Here is a 17,449-nt window from a genome sequence, read left to right as displayed (position 1 = left end):
TTTTAGACTCTGTTTTCAATTGAATGAATCGGGCTTTTCATTGACGCGCCTATAGTGTTATTCTCTGAGCTGATTACTCACGAAATAACTAGATTATCTAGGAAAGCCATTAAGGGATTTTAACACAATAGATTTCAGAATTCAACAGGGAATCGACTACTCGACCGTGCTCATCTGTAGATATCATTACGGCACAATTAAAAATCAATCAAAGATCAGAGATAGGTCGATTCGACTGAGATAGGTGATCAGAGGGTGGGTGATTCCACCAGATTGCAAAATTCTCATCGATCGGCACTAGATCGATTTTTCTGTCATTTTTGTACCCTGTGTCAGTATTTGAAATCTCGAGATTTTCACGACCATCGAGAGTCGCTATTGTGTCGAAGATGTACATTGTGGCTTGGAATAAATCGACTACGGGTAAATTGTACTAAAAATTCCTAAAAGCTACCCAGTAAGTTAAGTCACGCTAAAATCACGCTAGATTGAAATTAATCGTGAATTTAAATCCGATTTAAGAAATTTGAAAAAAAATTTATGTCACGATCTATTTTAGGAATGTCAACTCATCCTTCAAAGATTTTTCTACAAACCGAGATATGTGGTGAAAATTCAAATTGGGCCATTTTTGTTCAGAAAATTCAAGGGACCTTTTTTGATTGCGTTTTTGAGATGCAAGTTGGTTCTGTTGGCGAGGAAACATGTGAATTGAAGTGTGGGCATCTTAAATGGATTTATGGAGGCCGAATTGAATCAATTCAAGAGGAGATTGAAGGGGAATTGGGGGAAAATGCTTCAAAATTCGTAGCCCTATGGTGTGCAACATTTGGGGGGCATCAAGGAAGCTTCTAAGGGAAGCTTGTGGGCTGCTAAATGGCTAAGAATAGGGCTAAACCAAGTGGGGGCCTTGCAATGATCAATAGAAGACTATTTGGGCCAAGAGGGACCCTCCAAGTGTAGCTGTCTTCCTATTCTTCTCCAGCTGCTTGCTTTCTCCATTAGAGAGGTTTGAAGCTTCAAAAAAATTGCAGAGAAAACCAACCAAGCCCCCCCAGCTCGTCGCAAGCCGTTCGATCGCCGCCAGGCATGCCGCTCTCCATTGTGCCCCCGTCGCGCGCCATCTCGCCATCCACCTCTAACTCGCTATCCTACGTGCGCAGTCCGTCCCCTAAACCTCCTCAGGCCACGTCAAGCTCAGCTGGAGCCCTATCGTCGCCGTCCGCTTCCGCCGTGCACCGTTGCAGCTGTCTGCCAGCCATCCTTGCCGTTCCAGCCCAAACCGCCACCTAACTCATTCCCTCAGCCCATCAACTAGAAGCCAAAGCTAGCAAGCCTCCGTGGGCGTCGAGGCCCATTTCAGACCACTTCCGGGCTTCGTAGGGTATCACCGCTTTGGAGTTTGTTGCCCATCTCTACGTTGCCGTCGTCGTGGACTCATTGGATTTCAAAACCGATGAGTTTACTCACTAAACTCTGCTTAGGGATTTAATTATGCTTAAGGGTTGATTAGTTAGGCTAAGTATGGTTTAGGTAGTTAGTTAGAACGGATTAGCAATTTAATTACTTGTTTATGCATGTTAGATGGTTAGATCGGCTTAATTAGCAACTAGATAAACTGTATTATTTATCTAGATAGGTTTGGAAATTTTCTAGGCCCGTTTCGGTATTTAATTAGGTTTTTCCGGCCTAAGTTTATATTTGTGGCATTTAATTGTATTTATTTAATTAATTTTGGCATTTATTTAATTGTTTATTATTTTCCGGAAATTATACCGAGATAGTCGGTGACTGGAATTTCGTGCTGATTGCAATGGTATGCTCGGTTTATTTAATTGAGTGATGATTTGTGCAAATTGAGTAGAAATTGTAATTTTGGGTGTTTATTCCAAAATTGAGTAATTTCTGTATTTAATTAGAAATACTGGGCGTTAGTTTACAATGCCAAAAATGTGTTTATGGACTATTATAATTAGTGAGATTTTTTAAAAGAAAGATATTGTGTTTTTGGCTCAGGTCGACCGTGTACCCACACACAATTATTTTTATTGAGTACTTTTAACTCGATGAATTATCAGCTTGTGAAAGCATATGTGCATGTCAGCTTGTGTGAGCTAAGATCATTTTATCGGCTTGAGTGAGCACGATCTATTTATATAATATATATATATATATATATATATATATAATATCTATCAGCTATGATCGTTTTATCAGCTTGAGTGAGCTAAGACCATATATAGCAACTATTGTGAGCAGTGGGGGTGTCAAAGGACTGATATATGATATTGAATTGATAGATAGTACCGTTAGTATGGAATTGAGCTAATTGACTGATTGATTGATGGTTTGATTTGCATTGAGTGGATTGGTGGATTTTATGAATTGTACTGACCTGTAGGAAGGAACTGAGGCAAAGGTAAGTCCTCTATCTTGTGTGTGCATAGGTAGCCTTTAGGCGTATTTCCTTACTAGTCGGAGTTTAGGGGGTGAACTTGCTGAGACATCGTCTCATCCCGTCGTGGGTTAATATTTTCAAGTCCTTAGATGGCGGTTCCTCTTGAATATTTTGGTTAGCCGAAGGTCACCAAACAGGTTACTTTAATTCCTCTACTTGGGGGCTAAGGAAACTGGGTCTACGAACTCGTGAGATTCATTGTCTGGATTGATGCGAGTCTATCCCGGATGGTACCCCATTAATACAGATCGTGGTATCGTCGCAGGCGAGATGGACCCAAAGAAGGTCCTCTACTGGAATCTGAGATCCCTATGTCAGTGCTAGAGATCGCTTTTGGCAAAGGTACGGCTAATCCTCCTGGTGGTGTGGTGGTAGACCTAAGCTTCTTGGAACCAGAGACCCCGAAGCCTTCAGTTGAGGGTTCGAATGCTTAGAGGACGTGTAGTTATTCTACCTTTTGTAGACTTGTGAATAGACTAGTATTGAATATAACTTAGTCTAATGTGTATAAAGGTATGTTATGGTTTTCAAAATTTTGGCCATGCTTTTTTATCCCATCTTTGTGTTGTCTGGCGATTTATTTATTTACTTCCACATGTGCATTAAAATGAATGGGTAGGTGACGCGTCTTAGGACGTTGCAATTAATTCGACCACCAAGGGATGGGCACAAGCTCGAGAATCAAGACGTGACATTCCTGCCCAGAGTGGTATAAGAGCTAGTCGATAGTTGGAGTGATAAGGTGCGATAATTTATGGGATAGTTAGTAGGATTAGCCTTTATTTCATGCTGATGCATGTCAGTGATAGCTGTTTGGTAGATTGTTTGATTGGGATCGCTCAACTTCTAATTCTGTGGAATTGGAAAGTAGGTTTTTTTTTTTTAAAGATCCTACAAATTGAGCAATCAGGAGCAAAGGACTCCTAGAAAACGTACCATTGGACCTGTTACTCGGGGTAAGATGCCGACGAGGGTCGGTACCCGCGGAGGTCGTGGTCGAGCGCCAGCTCAGGCTAGCGCTAGTGGTGTAGCACCGCCTCCTATTGGTGCTAGTGTAGTAGCCCCTAGTGATCCCAGGATCGAAGGGATCATGTAGACGCTTAAAGCGATGGGAGCACTGATGGGGCAGCAAGCCCAGAATCAAGCCGCTGCCACTATCGCTACCGCTACAACTGTTGCTACTGCTACAATTGCCACTGCTGTTGAGGCCACCACCATTGCTGCACTTGCCAAAGTTTCAGCTGGGAACATGGTTGTGGAGAGGGAGAGACCTATTCACAAGTTGGTCAAGCAATTCTTGAAGCTAAACCCACCAAGGTTCACGGGTATTGGAGATCCCGAGACTGTCTCACTTTGGATTTAGGATCTAGAGAAGGTTTTTGCACTTTTGAGGTGCAATGAGGAGGAAATGGTTGTCCTGGCAGTATATCAGCTGCAGGGTAAAGCGAATACATGGTGGAGAGCCGTTAGAGGTATAGTATTTCTGGAAGGCGTAGTCTCAATGTGGAAGGTTTTCCTCAGAGCATTCAATAGTAAGTACTTTTTAGGTAGCACCCAAGAGTAGAAGATGGAAGAATTTCAATGCCTCCACCAAGGGATGATGACTATTGACTAGTATGAGGTCAAGTTTGTGAAGCTTTCTCAGTACGCTCCAAGATTAGTGGAAGATCCAGAAGACAAAGTTTGAAGGTTCAGGAACGACCTTCAACTAGAACTGAAGAACCCACTGGTACCGTTTGATCTGAAGGACTATAATGAGGTTTATAATCGGGCCCAGTTGATAGAGATAAGTTTGAATGAACAAGCCACCTCGTTCGAATCGAGATTCAGTTCTAACAAAGATGGGAACAGGTATGGGAAAAGGCCCATGACCGAAGGAAGGTTCCATGTTCCATCCAACAGGAAGGGTGCAATTGGAAAATCAGCGCCGCATTAGAATGGCGCGTGTCGTCTCTGTGGAAGGTGACATGGTTCGGCCCAATGCCACCTTAGGATGAGTGGGTGTTATGAGTGTGGCCAACCGGGTCATTTGGCTAGAGATTATCCCAAATGGCCGAGAGGATTCCAGCAGTTACCGCCACTGCCGCCGATGGGTCATAATAAAAGGTTTCTGCCGTAGGTTGCACAGTAGGGAGGATAGAATAGACCGCCAACGCAAAGACAAGTGTACGCCATCACGAGAGGTCAGGTAGAGGACTCACCTATGTGGTTATAGGTACGGTTTCGTTGAATGACCATGTTGCCTATACTTTATTTGATCTTGGTGCAACTCATTCGTTTATAGTTAAACAGTTTGTAAAACTAATAGAATTGAGTCATGAGTTATTAGAGTCAGTGGTTAGCATATCTACACCATTAAAGGATAAGGTGTTAGTTGCTTTGGGTTTTCCTGATTGCAAGTTAGTGATTAGTGAGCAAGAGGGGAAGATAGACTTGTTAGTCTTAGCCATGTATGACTTCGATTTAATAATTGGCATGGACTGGCTCACCAAGCAACGAGCTAAAATGAATAGTTTGTAAAGCTGATAGAATTGAGTCCTGAGTTATTGGAGTCAGTGGTTAGTATATCTACACCATTAAAGGATAAGATGTTAGCTGCTTTGGGTTGTCCTGGTTGCAAGTTAGTGATTAGTGAGCGAGAGGGGAAGATAGACTTGTTAGTCTTAACCATGTATGACTTCGATTTAATAATTGGCATGGACTGGCTCACCAAGCAACGAGCTAAAATGAACTGCTATCGTCAAGCAATTTAGTTTAACCCGTTAGAGGATGAAAGTTTCGAGTTTATTGGAAGTTGAGGAGGACCCTCGATTTCCTTTATCTTGTCGCTTGAGGCAACCCATTTGTTAGACGGAGGTTGTCAAGGTTACTTGGCAACTGTCGTGGATATGACAGTTGAGGAGTTGAAGATTGAAGATATCTCGGTAGTGCAAAAATTTCCAAATGTGTTTCCAAAGGAATTGCCAGGTCTACCGCCAGAGAGAGAAATAGAGTTCGTGATCAAGTTAGTACCCGGGACAGAGCCAATCTCTAAGGCTCCTTACTGGATGTCGTTGTCTGAGTTGAAAGAACTGAAGGTGCGGATGCAAGAATTATTAGATAAGGGATTCATACGTCCTCCTATAATCGTGTGTGGGTACACGATCAATTTGAGTAAAAAATGCGATATCTTCCTTTTCAAAAATCCCACTATCTAATATAGTATCTAAAAATATTTTTGGCGTTAAAATTCGACGCCTGGTATTTTCTGATTAAATACCAAAATTTTACAATCACCACTCAATTGGAACAAATTAACATTCAATTGTATAAACTAAGCATACCACTGCAATCAGCACAAAATTCTGGTCATTGGCTATCCTAGTATAATTTCTGAAAAATATTAAATAATTAAAGAAATTACAAAAATAATTAAATAATGCAATTTAAATTCAATAAATGTTAACCTAGGCTGGAAATGCTAATCTAACCACCTAAATGGGCCTAGAAAATTCTTGCACCTATCTAGATAAATAGCCCAATCTAATTAGCCCTTAATTAATCTAATTTAACCACCTAACATGCATAAATAAGTAATTAAATCACTAATATAATCTAACTAACCACTTAATCTCTAATTAGCTTAAACTAAACAACCCCTAAGCATCAGTAACTCAATGAGCAGAGTATAGCAAGTAAACTCACCGGTTTAGCAGGCTGGTGAGTCCACGGCAATGACGACGACGACGCGGAGGCGAGCGATAAACAAGCTTGCGCCGACACCAATGGAGGTCCGAACGGACCTTAAAACCGGCCTAGAAGACCTCAGCTAGGGGCTGAGCTTCGGCCTTTGCCTTGGGCCGAAGGAGGTTGCTCGAGCAGTTGGGTTGGGTTGAAATGGCAAGGCGGGCAGCTAGGCGGCTGCAGCAGGGCCAGGCGGATGTTTTGGCGGCTGGACGGCGATGGTGGAGCTTCAACGGGGCTTCGATGGTGACCAAGGTGTGGCATCCAAGAATTTCGACAACCCTTGAATATACGACGGCCATGACTGGTCGACGGAAGTATTGTCGGACTATGTCAATGGTACCATTGTGGACATCGATTCGTATTATCGTTGGACAGATACATTACGTTTGGTAATGGTCCGATCGTCGAAAATTACCCCTATGTAACGTCACGATTGAGATCCTCTTCCACCTACATACATACCCTACTAACTAAACTCCCTGTACACGTTACCTCGACCACCATGCGGCCACGTAAGTAAGCTGTGATTTGGCCCATGCACGTGCGGAGATTAAGGTCAATATTTGGAGAAAATTGGGCCGTGTATTAAGGACAATGCGGCCACAAGTTCGCTGGCCCAAGCAATCCCGCACCTTCTTTTCAATTGTCGACAAGTTGGGTCAACAAATCTTGCAGGTTGTTGACTGAAGTGTGGCCAGCAACAGCCACGTTGCTTCTCACCCAATGGCCAGCGCATGAGGAAGAATTGAGCAAATGGAGACACGTCCATTGCATGGACGTGCAAGCTGTCGAGTGCCCGCCCACGAGTTTTCCCCGTTGTCTTCGATGCAAGTTGCCACGAAGCAAACAATGGTTGACTAAGAAAATCAACCAACGAAGGAACAAAAGGGTTCAGAATTGAGGGGAGGAGAGAGACTAACCGAGCAAAAGAAAATCAGGCAGAGAGAGAGAGTGAGCGAGAGAAATTCGAGAGAAGGCAGCGAGGGAGAAGGGAATGGACCGCCTTTCACCCGTGCGTGCTACCGCTGTCAACACCGCTCGCAATCACCGCCATTGAGCCGCGCCCGAGACCCGCGAGCTTTCTATTTTTGCTTGCCGTTGAGCCGTAGGACCTGAGGCAAGTAAAAGTCTACTAACCTATGTAATGCAATGTAATGCAAGGCTGTTATTGTCTCAGGTAGTGCAAGTAGATTTGAGAAATGTCTGAATTGAATGCTGAATGCTGGATTATTGAGTGATTGCAGTAGATTGGAACTAAAAAGTTGAAGAAATGCTTTGGATATCTCCATGCATTTTGATTTTGCTGAATTATGATTGAAAGAGCAATCTGTGGTGAACTCTTGGAACTGAAATAGTCATGGTATAGGTGTGGGATCCTACTGAATCCATGCGGTACAAGATAGGTCGTATGTAACTCAGCAATTTGGTAGATTTTCTAGGGACGACTCTAGTGCGATTTTGGTTTTGATTTCTTCATGAAAGTTGTGAGGAATGGTTTAAACTAGGACATATGTTTTTGGTCAGATTTTTCGGAATCAATATAGTGGAATAAACTTCTTTTAATGTGCAATGCTTTCTGCCGAAATGTAAATTCTGTTGATGAAAGAAATCTAAGACCGAGTTGTGTGATTTATTACTCTCTATACATGAATAATTTGGCTTAGTATTCTCATGAAATTCTTTCCTTTAGATCTTGTTTATAACATACTAAAATTTTAGAATTTTCTGAGTTCATTTAGGGGTTATTCCAAAATTTTTACTAAAACTGTGCATTCTGATTTTTGGGCTGTTTTATTTCGAGTTTGCTCAATTTATCTCAGGGGTGAATGCATCTTGATTTATCATTTGATATCATGGTGTTGGCATTCAGCATATTATTCAACACTGAGATTTGATGAAAACTAATGGGACATCAGATGTCATTGCATTGAAAATGTTTTTATTGAAATAATATGAGATGATACTGTTGCCATTAGACCCTCAGGTCAATGATGCCCCGAGAGTTGGGAGGCCCAGAGGATCGAATGAGTCGATGCCTTGTGGGTGCCTGGGGTCCGCAGTGCCCTAGAGGTTTTTCCCCGGGAGTGTCGAGATGCCCGGTGGTATGTCAGTACGTAATTCCAGAGGGCAGGGGTAACCATTTTCATGGCGCGCCCCAGAGATTCCTCGTGATGCCAGGTGGGATGTGAAATGCCCAGAGGTGTAACGGAACACACTTTGGATGCCTGATGGCCCAGTGGTTGAATGCCGGAGGCTTTCGTGACGCCAGGTTGGGTGCGAATGCCCGGAGGGACGCAAACACTGGTCCTCTGGGAGGTGAAACCTTTTGAATATTAAACTTGATAGCTCTACTAAGTGTGTGTGTGTGGTCTGGTTATAGGACTAAATTGTATGGCATGGAATGGGACGTGTCATAACAGTTTGATTCTATAATCAGGACCTGTGTGACTGAAAATGGTGCATATTGGTTTCGAAACTGCACTTGCCATTGCATTAAAGAGCCTTATGGATTTGATGCATACTCATTTCTTTGATCACATGTTTTGTCTATCTTGCATGAAACTAGATAGTAATGGTTCTGCACAATATAGTTTAGTGGATCTTTTGCTACTGGGTGGTTGTACGCACCCCTTTTTGGGGGTTAACATTTCAGATTAGAAAAGATACCTTTGTTGCCTGTAACTCTTGGCTCATTCTATGGACTTTCGGTTGACCTACAATGGGAACGGTCAGAGTACCAACACCCCGAGGTGCGTGGGTTATCATTCGAACGAGTGAGAGTTGTTTTGGTGTTCGATGTTGGTCTCTCCGCTGGCCCCATTCTTCATGAGTTTATCACCGTTTTTGTCTGCCGAGATGGACGCTAGTTGGTGCTGCTGCCACCGCCGCCAGCTAATGGACTGGATGGGTGGGTGTGACCGAGAGTTAAGGTCAACGGAAGAAGCATTTTTGAACGCCGACACTGACTGATGGACTTATGTACATGACTGTTGGAATAGTTGGATGTCTTTTGAAAGTAGCCGAGTATAGAAAATCTTGGCATTTTGATGTACCGACTAAAGATGTCCATCTTGTTTATGTAAATAAAAGTGTTCGGCTTATTACCTATAAATGTGTTTAGTTGGTGTGCATCGTTTTAATTACAGGAATGGAGTTGTTGGATACGCTTCCGCCATAATAACTGCGCATGGACTGATCTAAAAGATGTAAACGCCCAAGATGCAGGGATTTATCAAAATTCTATGGTATCAGAGAAATAGACTTTCAAGGCAAGTGAAAGGTATCTGTGGCGACCCTAACGGATCAGGGGCCGTCTAGGGGTGCCACACAGGGCACGCGGGGGACGGCGAGGGACCGCGGGATGAATGGGATGCGAGCAGGGGCAGGCAGATGGCTCGCGGGCGGCGTGCGAGTGCGTGATGGTTCCAGCAGCTTCGGGCGGTGATCGACAGCAAGGGGGAGGCTGCTGGCTGGTTTTCTGGTTCTTTCAAGCTCTCAAGCACACAAGAATGGAGAAAGGCAGCCCACGGATGAAGAAGAAGCCACTTACTGAAGGGGGGGTCCCAATTGTCTCAAAAGTCCACCAAAATATCCCATTGTGCTCATTCCTTGCCCCACCAGCCTTGGCTATTATCCTCAGCCAATTTCCCCTCCATGGCTTCCTGAAGAAGTCTCTCAAATGGTCCATAAAGTTGCAGCACCCCCTAGTTCCGAATTTTGGACAATTGCCCCTCAATTTCATTCAATTTCAACTCCAATTGGACCTAAATTGATGCCCATAAATTCAACTAAGGTGCCCACATCAAATTCAACGTTTTTCATGCCAAATGAACCAACTTGACTATCAACGGTGCGCTAAAAAATGGTTCTCTAATTTTCTCGGTCCAAAACGGCCTTACTTTGATTTTTTGCCAAAAATCCCGATTTACCGAAAAATCTTCGGAGGATGAGTTGGCATTCCTAAAATGAATCATGACATGACAGAACTTTCAATTTCTGAAATCGAGTTCAATTTCATGGTTAATTTCAACTGGGTGCGATTTTAGCATGACCTAACAAATCGGGTAGCTTTTAGGAATTTACCATGCTTTGTATGGGGCCCTCTCTTCGTCCATCACGATACTGGCCATACCATGCTCTGTATTGATGGCGCACCTTTTTGGGTAAACCCACATCAACCCAAATTATGGACTTCACCAGTTCCTATTCTAATCCCTCAAGGTGCCCATGAATTAGAATATAGTACTTTTGTTCTGTGATCTTCTTCGGTTGTCCAAAATGCTCAGGAGGAGCTGCCATTTAAGGACTTGAAATGTTATCCCACAACGGGGTGAAATGATGTCTCAGCAAGTTTAACCCCCTATGACCCAACTAAGAAGAAAATACACCTTGAGGGCTGCCTAAGCACAAACATGAGTCAGAGGACTTACCTTGGCCTTGATTCCTTCCTATAAGTCAATACAGTTCAAATAAACATCTAATCACTCACTTCACAAATCAATTCATCCTCTTAGATCGAATCATCGATTAATCAACTCAGTCGATTCCATGTCATCGAGACCATTCCCCGGTCATCTCAATCAATACTATCTATAAAATCTGATCATAATCAGGACTGCTCACTCTAAGCTGATAATAGATAGTATAGCTCACCAGAAGTTGCCTCAACTACTGATATAGTGTACTAAATATGCTTGCTAGAAGCTGTCCCAAATACTGATATAGTATACTAAATATGCTTGTCAGAAGCTGTCACAAATACTGATATAATATACTAAATATGCTTGTCAGAAGCTGTCACAAATACTGATATAATATACTAAATATGCTCTCAAGAAGCTATTGCAAATACTAATCATTTCATCATTTTATCCTACCCGATAAAAGTAATCATGTGTGGGTACACGGTCGGCCTTAGCCAAAAATATAATTTCCTGCCACTTAAAAATGCCACAAATTTTAACATTTCACAATTTCATTTTTGGCACTGTAAACCAACGCTCGGTGATTTTCTAATTAATTACTGAAATTAAATAAAATTTGGGATAAATTCCTAAATTTACAAACAACACTCAATTTGCATAAAATAACAGTCAATTAAATAAATAAATCACACCACTGCAATCAGTATAAAATTCCGGTCATCGACTATCCCGGTCTAATTTCTGGAAAATAATTAATTAATTAATTAATTACGAAAAATAATTAATAAATACATAAAATGCAAACTTAGGCCTGTAAAGCCTAATTAAAAGCGAGACGGGTTCGGAAAATTTCCTAACCACTCTAGATAAATACTAGAGCTTGTCTAGGTCATAATTGCACTAAACTAACCACCTAACATGTATCAATAATTAATTAATAACTAATCTATTCTAACTAACCACCTAATCAATACTTAGTCTAAGCTAAACAATCCTTAAACTTCATTAACTTACTAAGTAAGGATTAGTGAGTTAAACTCACTTGTTAAGCGATTCGCTCGGAACAAAATGATGGGGATGCGCTGAGAGTCGAGAAACTCCAAAGTGGGAGTGCCTTTCGGGGTCAGGAAATGGGCCAAAGCGGGCGAAACAGCGGCCTAGAGACCCATACTGTGTTCCGATCTAGTCAGGGGCCTGAAGAAGCTAGCTAGTGGAGCAGTTGAGGCGGAGATGGCGGCGGAGGTGGCAAATGGGTTGCAGCGGCTCCACGGCGGCTTGGCAGGTGACCAAGCAGCTCCGGCGATAGCGGGGGTGTTGCGAATGGCTTGAGGGATCACCTAGTCTCACGGTCGAAGTGCAACGGTGGCTAGGGACGGTGGAGACGTGCGTGGGCAGGGCAAACTCACAACGAGCAACGATAGCGACTCATCGAGTTGACAGAGGATGGATGGGCTGGCGCAGCGGCTTGGAGCTAGCTAGTTTGGTTTTCTAGGGAATTTTGAAGCTTCAAGGCTGCAATGGAGGGGGTGCTCGACGGTGGAAGAGAAGGAGGGGGCAAGGGGACCAACTTGGTCTCTTCTCACCTCTTTGGTCTCCTTGGAAGGTCCCACCAACACCCACCTGTAATCCTCTACAATTTCCAGCCACCACACCCTTTTAGAAGCCCTTTGAAATGGTCCAAAAGTTGGGTCCAATAGGGGCATACGAATTTTGATTGATTTTGCTTCAATTGGACACCAATTCTTCCTCGAATCAGTGTAATTCGGCTTCTAAAAATTCCATTATCCAGTCAATAATCAAATTGGTATTTTTCCTCACTAATTGATTCCACTTGCATCCCAATTTCACGATAAAAAACAGTCCTTTGATTATTTTGGTCGAAAACGACCCTATGTCGACTTTTTTCCGCCAAAAACTCGGTTTGTAGAAAAATCTTCGGAGACCGACTCGACTTTCCTAAAATGACTCGTGACATGTCAAAACTTTCAATTTTTGAAATCAGATTCAAATTCGCGGTTAATTTCACTCTAGTGAGATTTTAGCGTGACCTAGGCTATCGAATAGTTTTCAGAAATTTTTAGTACAAATGACCCGTGGTCAATTTTTTTGAGCCACAATAAACCTCTTCGACACATTGGCGACTCTCAGTTGTCGTGAAAATCTCGAGGATTCAAATACGAACATAGGGTACCAAAATGATAGAAAAATCAGTCTAGTGCCAGTGGACGAGAATTTTGTAATTTAGTAGAATCTCCCACGTTTAGCCACACATCTCTATCAAACCGACCTATTTATGATCTTTTATCGACTTTTAACTATGCTGCAATGATTTCTGTAGATGGGCACGGTTGAGTAATCGAGTCTTGGTCGAATCCTCAAGTTTATTGCATTCCCTTATTGACTTCCCCAGAGAGTCTAGTTATCTCAAGAGTGATCAGCTCTGAGAACAACGCTATAGGCGCATTGATGAAAGGCCCGAGTAATTCAATTGAAAACAGAATTGAAAAATTCAGGATGTCACATCAGGTGTCCTTCACGCCGTCACTCGCCCTCCGTCATTTGGCCACCATTAAGGTCTCGATTTGGTCTAGTGTAAGTAGACTTACTAATATTTGGCTATGGGGTTGTGCTACGCTATTCCGAGCGTGTAGCATGTCCTTGTTTGACTTTGTTTGGATTGGGTTCTCACTTGAACTTGCTAATTATGTTGCCAAGTTAGTTTATACAATTGCACACGTGCATGCTCCTAGTTCATGCCCCTAGTTCATGCCTCAAGTTCCGAAAAGGGGTTTCGTTGGCCTTGAACATATGTTGAAACATGACGGATCGATTCTTTCTTGGTCTCGGTACAATATTGAGGTGTATTGTTCCCAAACCAAGCTTGGTACTAGGTTGTTGCTCAAATGTCATGGATTGAACCACAAGCCTTGATTTGCGCCCGACATGTTTCATCGTTACGGTTCTCATAAGTCATAACACACACATTAGCAAGGCACGCCTTCGGGGCTCTCTTTTGTATGGACTAAAGTGAAGATAAGAACCGGATTATTGTTTTCTTGATGCATGGTCACACAAGAACTAATTTATAGCCATCAACCGATAGATTTTAGTGATGCTGCCCAGTGGATTCCAAAAGAATCAATGGATTTTGGTTAAGCCATCAACTAATGGATTTCGGTGATGTTGCCTGATGGATTTCAGATACCCAATGGATTTCGAAAGAGCCGATGGATCTCGGCTAAGTAATAAATGAATCCCGTGTGCATGTTTCTTAGGTTATTGAATTGATCTTGGTTTATGCTTGTATCTTATTTGGATAAAGGGTTTCTCATGTTCAAGCCAAGGTAAAACAATTGTTTTGCTATTGATTTGCCATCGACAATTGATCTAGTGTAGTTACGCATTTGTGAAATGGTGAGACATCATCTTATCCAAAAATTAGTGGGTTTACTTACTGAGTTTATAATTCACCCGTTGTTTTTTTTAATATTGTAGGTATGGAATCGCCAATTGTATGCTTCAGTTTGTTTGTAGTTATGGAAGTCTCAATTGTGGACATAACCTTGGCTAGGGAGGATACCACCTGTTGAATGGTCACTACCACCGTCTGGGTCGAGGAAGGCTTTGACGACTTCATTTCCCATCGTTATCGAGTACGATACATGTGGTTTGATGGGTACTTAGTTGGCCCCTCCGCGGGTTTGATGGGCCGCCCAAACCAAACGATGATAGCCTGCCCGACGGCACCGTGGTGGATCCTTAAATAGCCGGTCCTTGTAGGGGAACCAATTTTTGGCTAGTACCTCGTTAGAGGAGATAAGGTTACCCCTGATCTTGGCGATCTTTTGACGTAAATGGCTATGTATGTAAATGAACAAAGGCCCGTAATATGAAGGGCTTGTAAACATAGTGAAAAGATGTAAATATAGTAGTGTGTTTGGCACTTGTGTTTTTCCCGCTATTTGATGTTGTTGTTGTGGATCGAGCGTTGATGTCGTATCGCTTCTTCTTGTACTTAAATAATCAAAGGTAAAAATAAACAGGATGGTGACATGCTTGGGATGTTAACCCCTGCTGGTCATGTTCTTGTCACTTGGGAGTCCAAGACATGACAAATTAGTGCCCTATCGATACTGATAACTTAGAGGGACGGTTCACATGTTTTTACCAATTGTGAGTCCTAATGGTTTCCAAGCGACTGAAACCCAAATATATATATACCATTTATTTGAATTCTATAGAAGGTATACTTGTGTCAAGTTTGAGACTTTTTATAATACAAAAAAAAAAAAAAAAAGGATATTTATGTCACACTGGCCAAATTTAAGGTTTTCAATGATTAAAAAAAAAAGGTTAGATATTATAGTAGACATAATTTGAGATTTTGTGTGCTATTAACCCTCGCTTCTACTCCACTACATTCTTGTGCTATTTGTTAAAACCAAAGAGGATAATATATTCTCGTCGCTTCTTCTCTGCCACGTCACCAACCTCTCCTCATCCGCCTCCCAAACATGTCATGTCAAAGACTTCTCTCCTAATGAAAAAAAATTGATAATATTTTCTATTAGTGATAATTTAATTTTCACAAATTTAAATTCGTCAGCAATAGGCAAAGTGATAATCATCTTTGAAATTTAATATATATTTTTAATGATCTTAACGATTTCTTTTGAGCTAGTGATAATTTTTTTTTTTTTTTTTTTACTTGTGATTATCTATGTTAATAGTATTCAATTTGCTATAAAATTATTTATTTCATTATGTCGTTTTTTCTTTCTTCATATTTATAAAATCTAACGTAGAGGGATTTGAGGAAATCCCACCAAGAGAGAATTTTCAATTTTAATTTTCTCAAGAAAACCGGTTGAACAAGTTAAGTGGTTTCCTTGAGAAAATTAGTGGTGGACGAGCCACCGTTAGTTTTAAAGTGTCAAGGCAACTGTAAGCTTCTCGTTTTCCGAAGTTTTATATGCTGGCATGATTAAAGTTATTTCTAAATCAGTGAGTTATAATCATAGTAACTCGGTTTTAGTTTAGGATTACTCGAACATTCTTTCCAACAAAAATCAAAGTCAAACCCCTTTTTTAGCGACTTCGAAGGCATCATTATTTAGCCGGTCAGTTCTAAATTGCGAAACATTATACTTCCTCACCAAGTCAAGAAGAAAAAAATGCCAAACCACCACCTTCTCCGCATTCTCTCCCCGTGTCTCTCCCTCTTCTTACTCTTCTTCTTTGGGAGCTTCCATGGCGTCCTCTCCACTTTCTCGACCATCTACGGCAACGTCTCATCCTCATCTCAATGCGGCGATATCTTCATCAAATATCCATTCTGGACCGTCAGCAACGCTGCAGTACACCACGGCTACCCAGGTCTCGGCCTCAGTTGCTCGTTTGGCTCCAATTATCCGACTCTCTCTCTTACGAACCACACTTACTTCGTCACCAAAATCAACTACATTAACGAGACCCTGACTCTCGTCGACATCGATGCGGCCGACCAGAGGTGCCCTAGGGCCCGCCACAACCTCACAATCGGCTCGCTCCCGTTCAATTACAACTCCGCCAATGTCAATCTCACCTTCTTCTTCAACTGTGATGCTCCTCCATCGGTGTCGAGCCCCTCCTTGGACATCACTTGCTTGCAATCTGGTGATAAGTGGTCGTACGTGTTCACAAACATGAGCCAGGAGGAGGAAGCGGCGTTCGATGAGGCATGTCACTGTGAGGAGACAGTGGTGGCGGTGGTGAAGCGGACTGAGGTGACGGTGGGGAATGTGACGGAGGAGTTCGCTGCGGCGATGCATGCAGGGTTCATGCTTGACTGGGAAGCGCCCAAGGAGTGCAACGCCTGCGAGCTCTCCGGCGGTCGGTGCGCGTTCAACCGGAATGAGCAGGTGATGTGCTTCTGTGACGACGAGTCAATCCACAACGACGGTTCGTCTTGCAAAGGTAGGGATGAGATTTGTGTATGTTTACTCTCTCTCTTTCCACGGAAATGGTTTCTGCATTTCTTTCGCCAATCGCCATGATTGCTTCGGTGGGCTTTGATTTCTGCATATTTCGATGTTTTAGCAGCGTTTAGAATATGAAAAGTACTTACTTGGTCGTTCAATTTGTTAATCAAATCTTTTCTAAGAATTGAGCATAGCCGCTTTTGCACGTAAACCCTTGAGTTAAAAGTGAATTTTTTATTGATCAACTGGGAAAAGGATATTTTAAGTGTGATAATTTTCGTATGGCAAAGATATTTTAAGTGTTATAATTTTCGTACAATACTTACTCGAATGCCATAATTTTTTTTTTCAGTCACTTGAGTGTCATAATTTGACGCTTACTTAAATGCTATATAAATTTAGCGATTAATCCTTTATGAATAGTTTTTAAAAATTATAGTACTCAAGTGATTTTTTTTTTTTTTAAAGTTATAATACTTAGGTGATCGAAAAAAATTATGATACTGAAATAAAGGCTATAATGATAGTTGTGATTTTCTTATTTCGAACTTGCAGTCAAATATATGTGATACTACATGCTAGTGACAACACGTCGTGTTCTTCTCTATTTTCGTGTCGTGCACCAAAGGTCTCGGTCTTCGTTCACCCAGGATAAGTCTTGGTCTCTTGCCAAGTCAATGGCGTCTCATTAGGGCAGTGGGTCAAAGTCATTGTTTGCTCAAATGCCAAGTGCCTTTCCTCTGCCTTTCCTTTGGATGGATCTTAGCATGTCATGTTCCCTTCTCTCTCTCTCCAATTGACATATGATCAAACAAATAAAAAATATAAGATAGTTAAGAAAAAAAAAAGGCTAAATGTACCTAAATGACCTTTTTGTTGTG

General features: G+C 42.0%; 1 protein-coding gene across 1 annotated transcript; it reads left to right on the top strand.

Annotated features, from left to right (window-relative positions):
• The first annotated feature begins 15,782 nt into the window (after positions 1-15,782).
• On the top strand, positions 15,783-17,150 carry LOC120295768 (LEAF RUST 10 DISEASE-RESISTANCE LOCUS RECEPTOR-LIKE PROTEIN KINASE-like 1.3). The gene is made up of 2 exons (XM_039317331.1): positions 15,783-16,580; positions 17,124-17,150. Exons 1-2 carry the CDS (start codon positions 15,783-15,785, stop codon positions 17,148-17,150), a joined length of 825 nt encoding a protein of 274 aa, XP_039173265.1.
• Positions 17,151-17,449: the final 299 nt, after the last annotated feature.

The sequence above is a fragment of the Eucalyptus grandis genome, chromosome 7 (genome assembly GCF_016545825.1).
Source record: "Eucalyptus grandis isolate ANBG69807.140 chromosome 7, ASM1654582v1, whole genome shotgun sequence".
NCBI classification, from domain to species: Eukaryota; Viridiplantae; Streptophyta; class Magnoliopsida; order Myrtales; family Myrtaceae; genus Eucalyptus; species Eucalyptus grandis.
The sequence above is the reverse complement of the archived record's forward strand: the minus strand, read 5'-3'. Positions and strand labels throughout refer to the sequence as shown.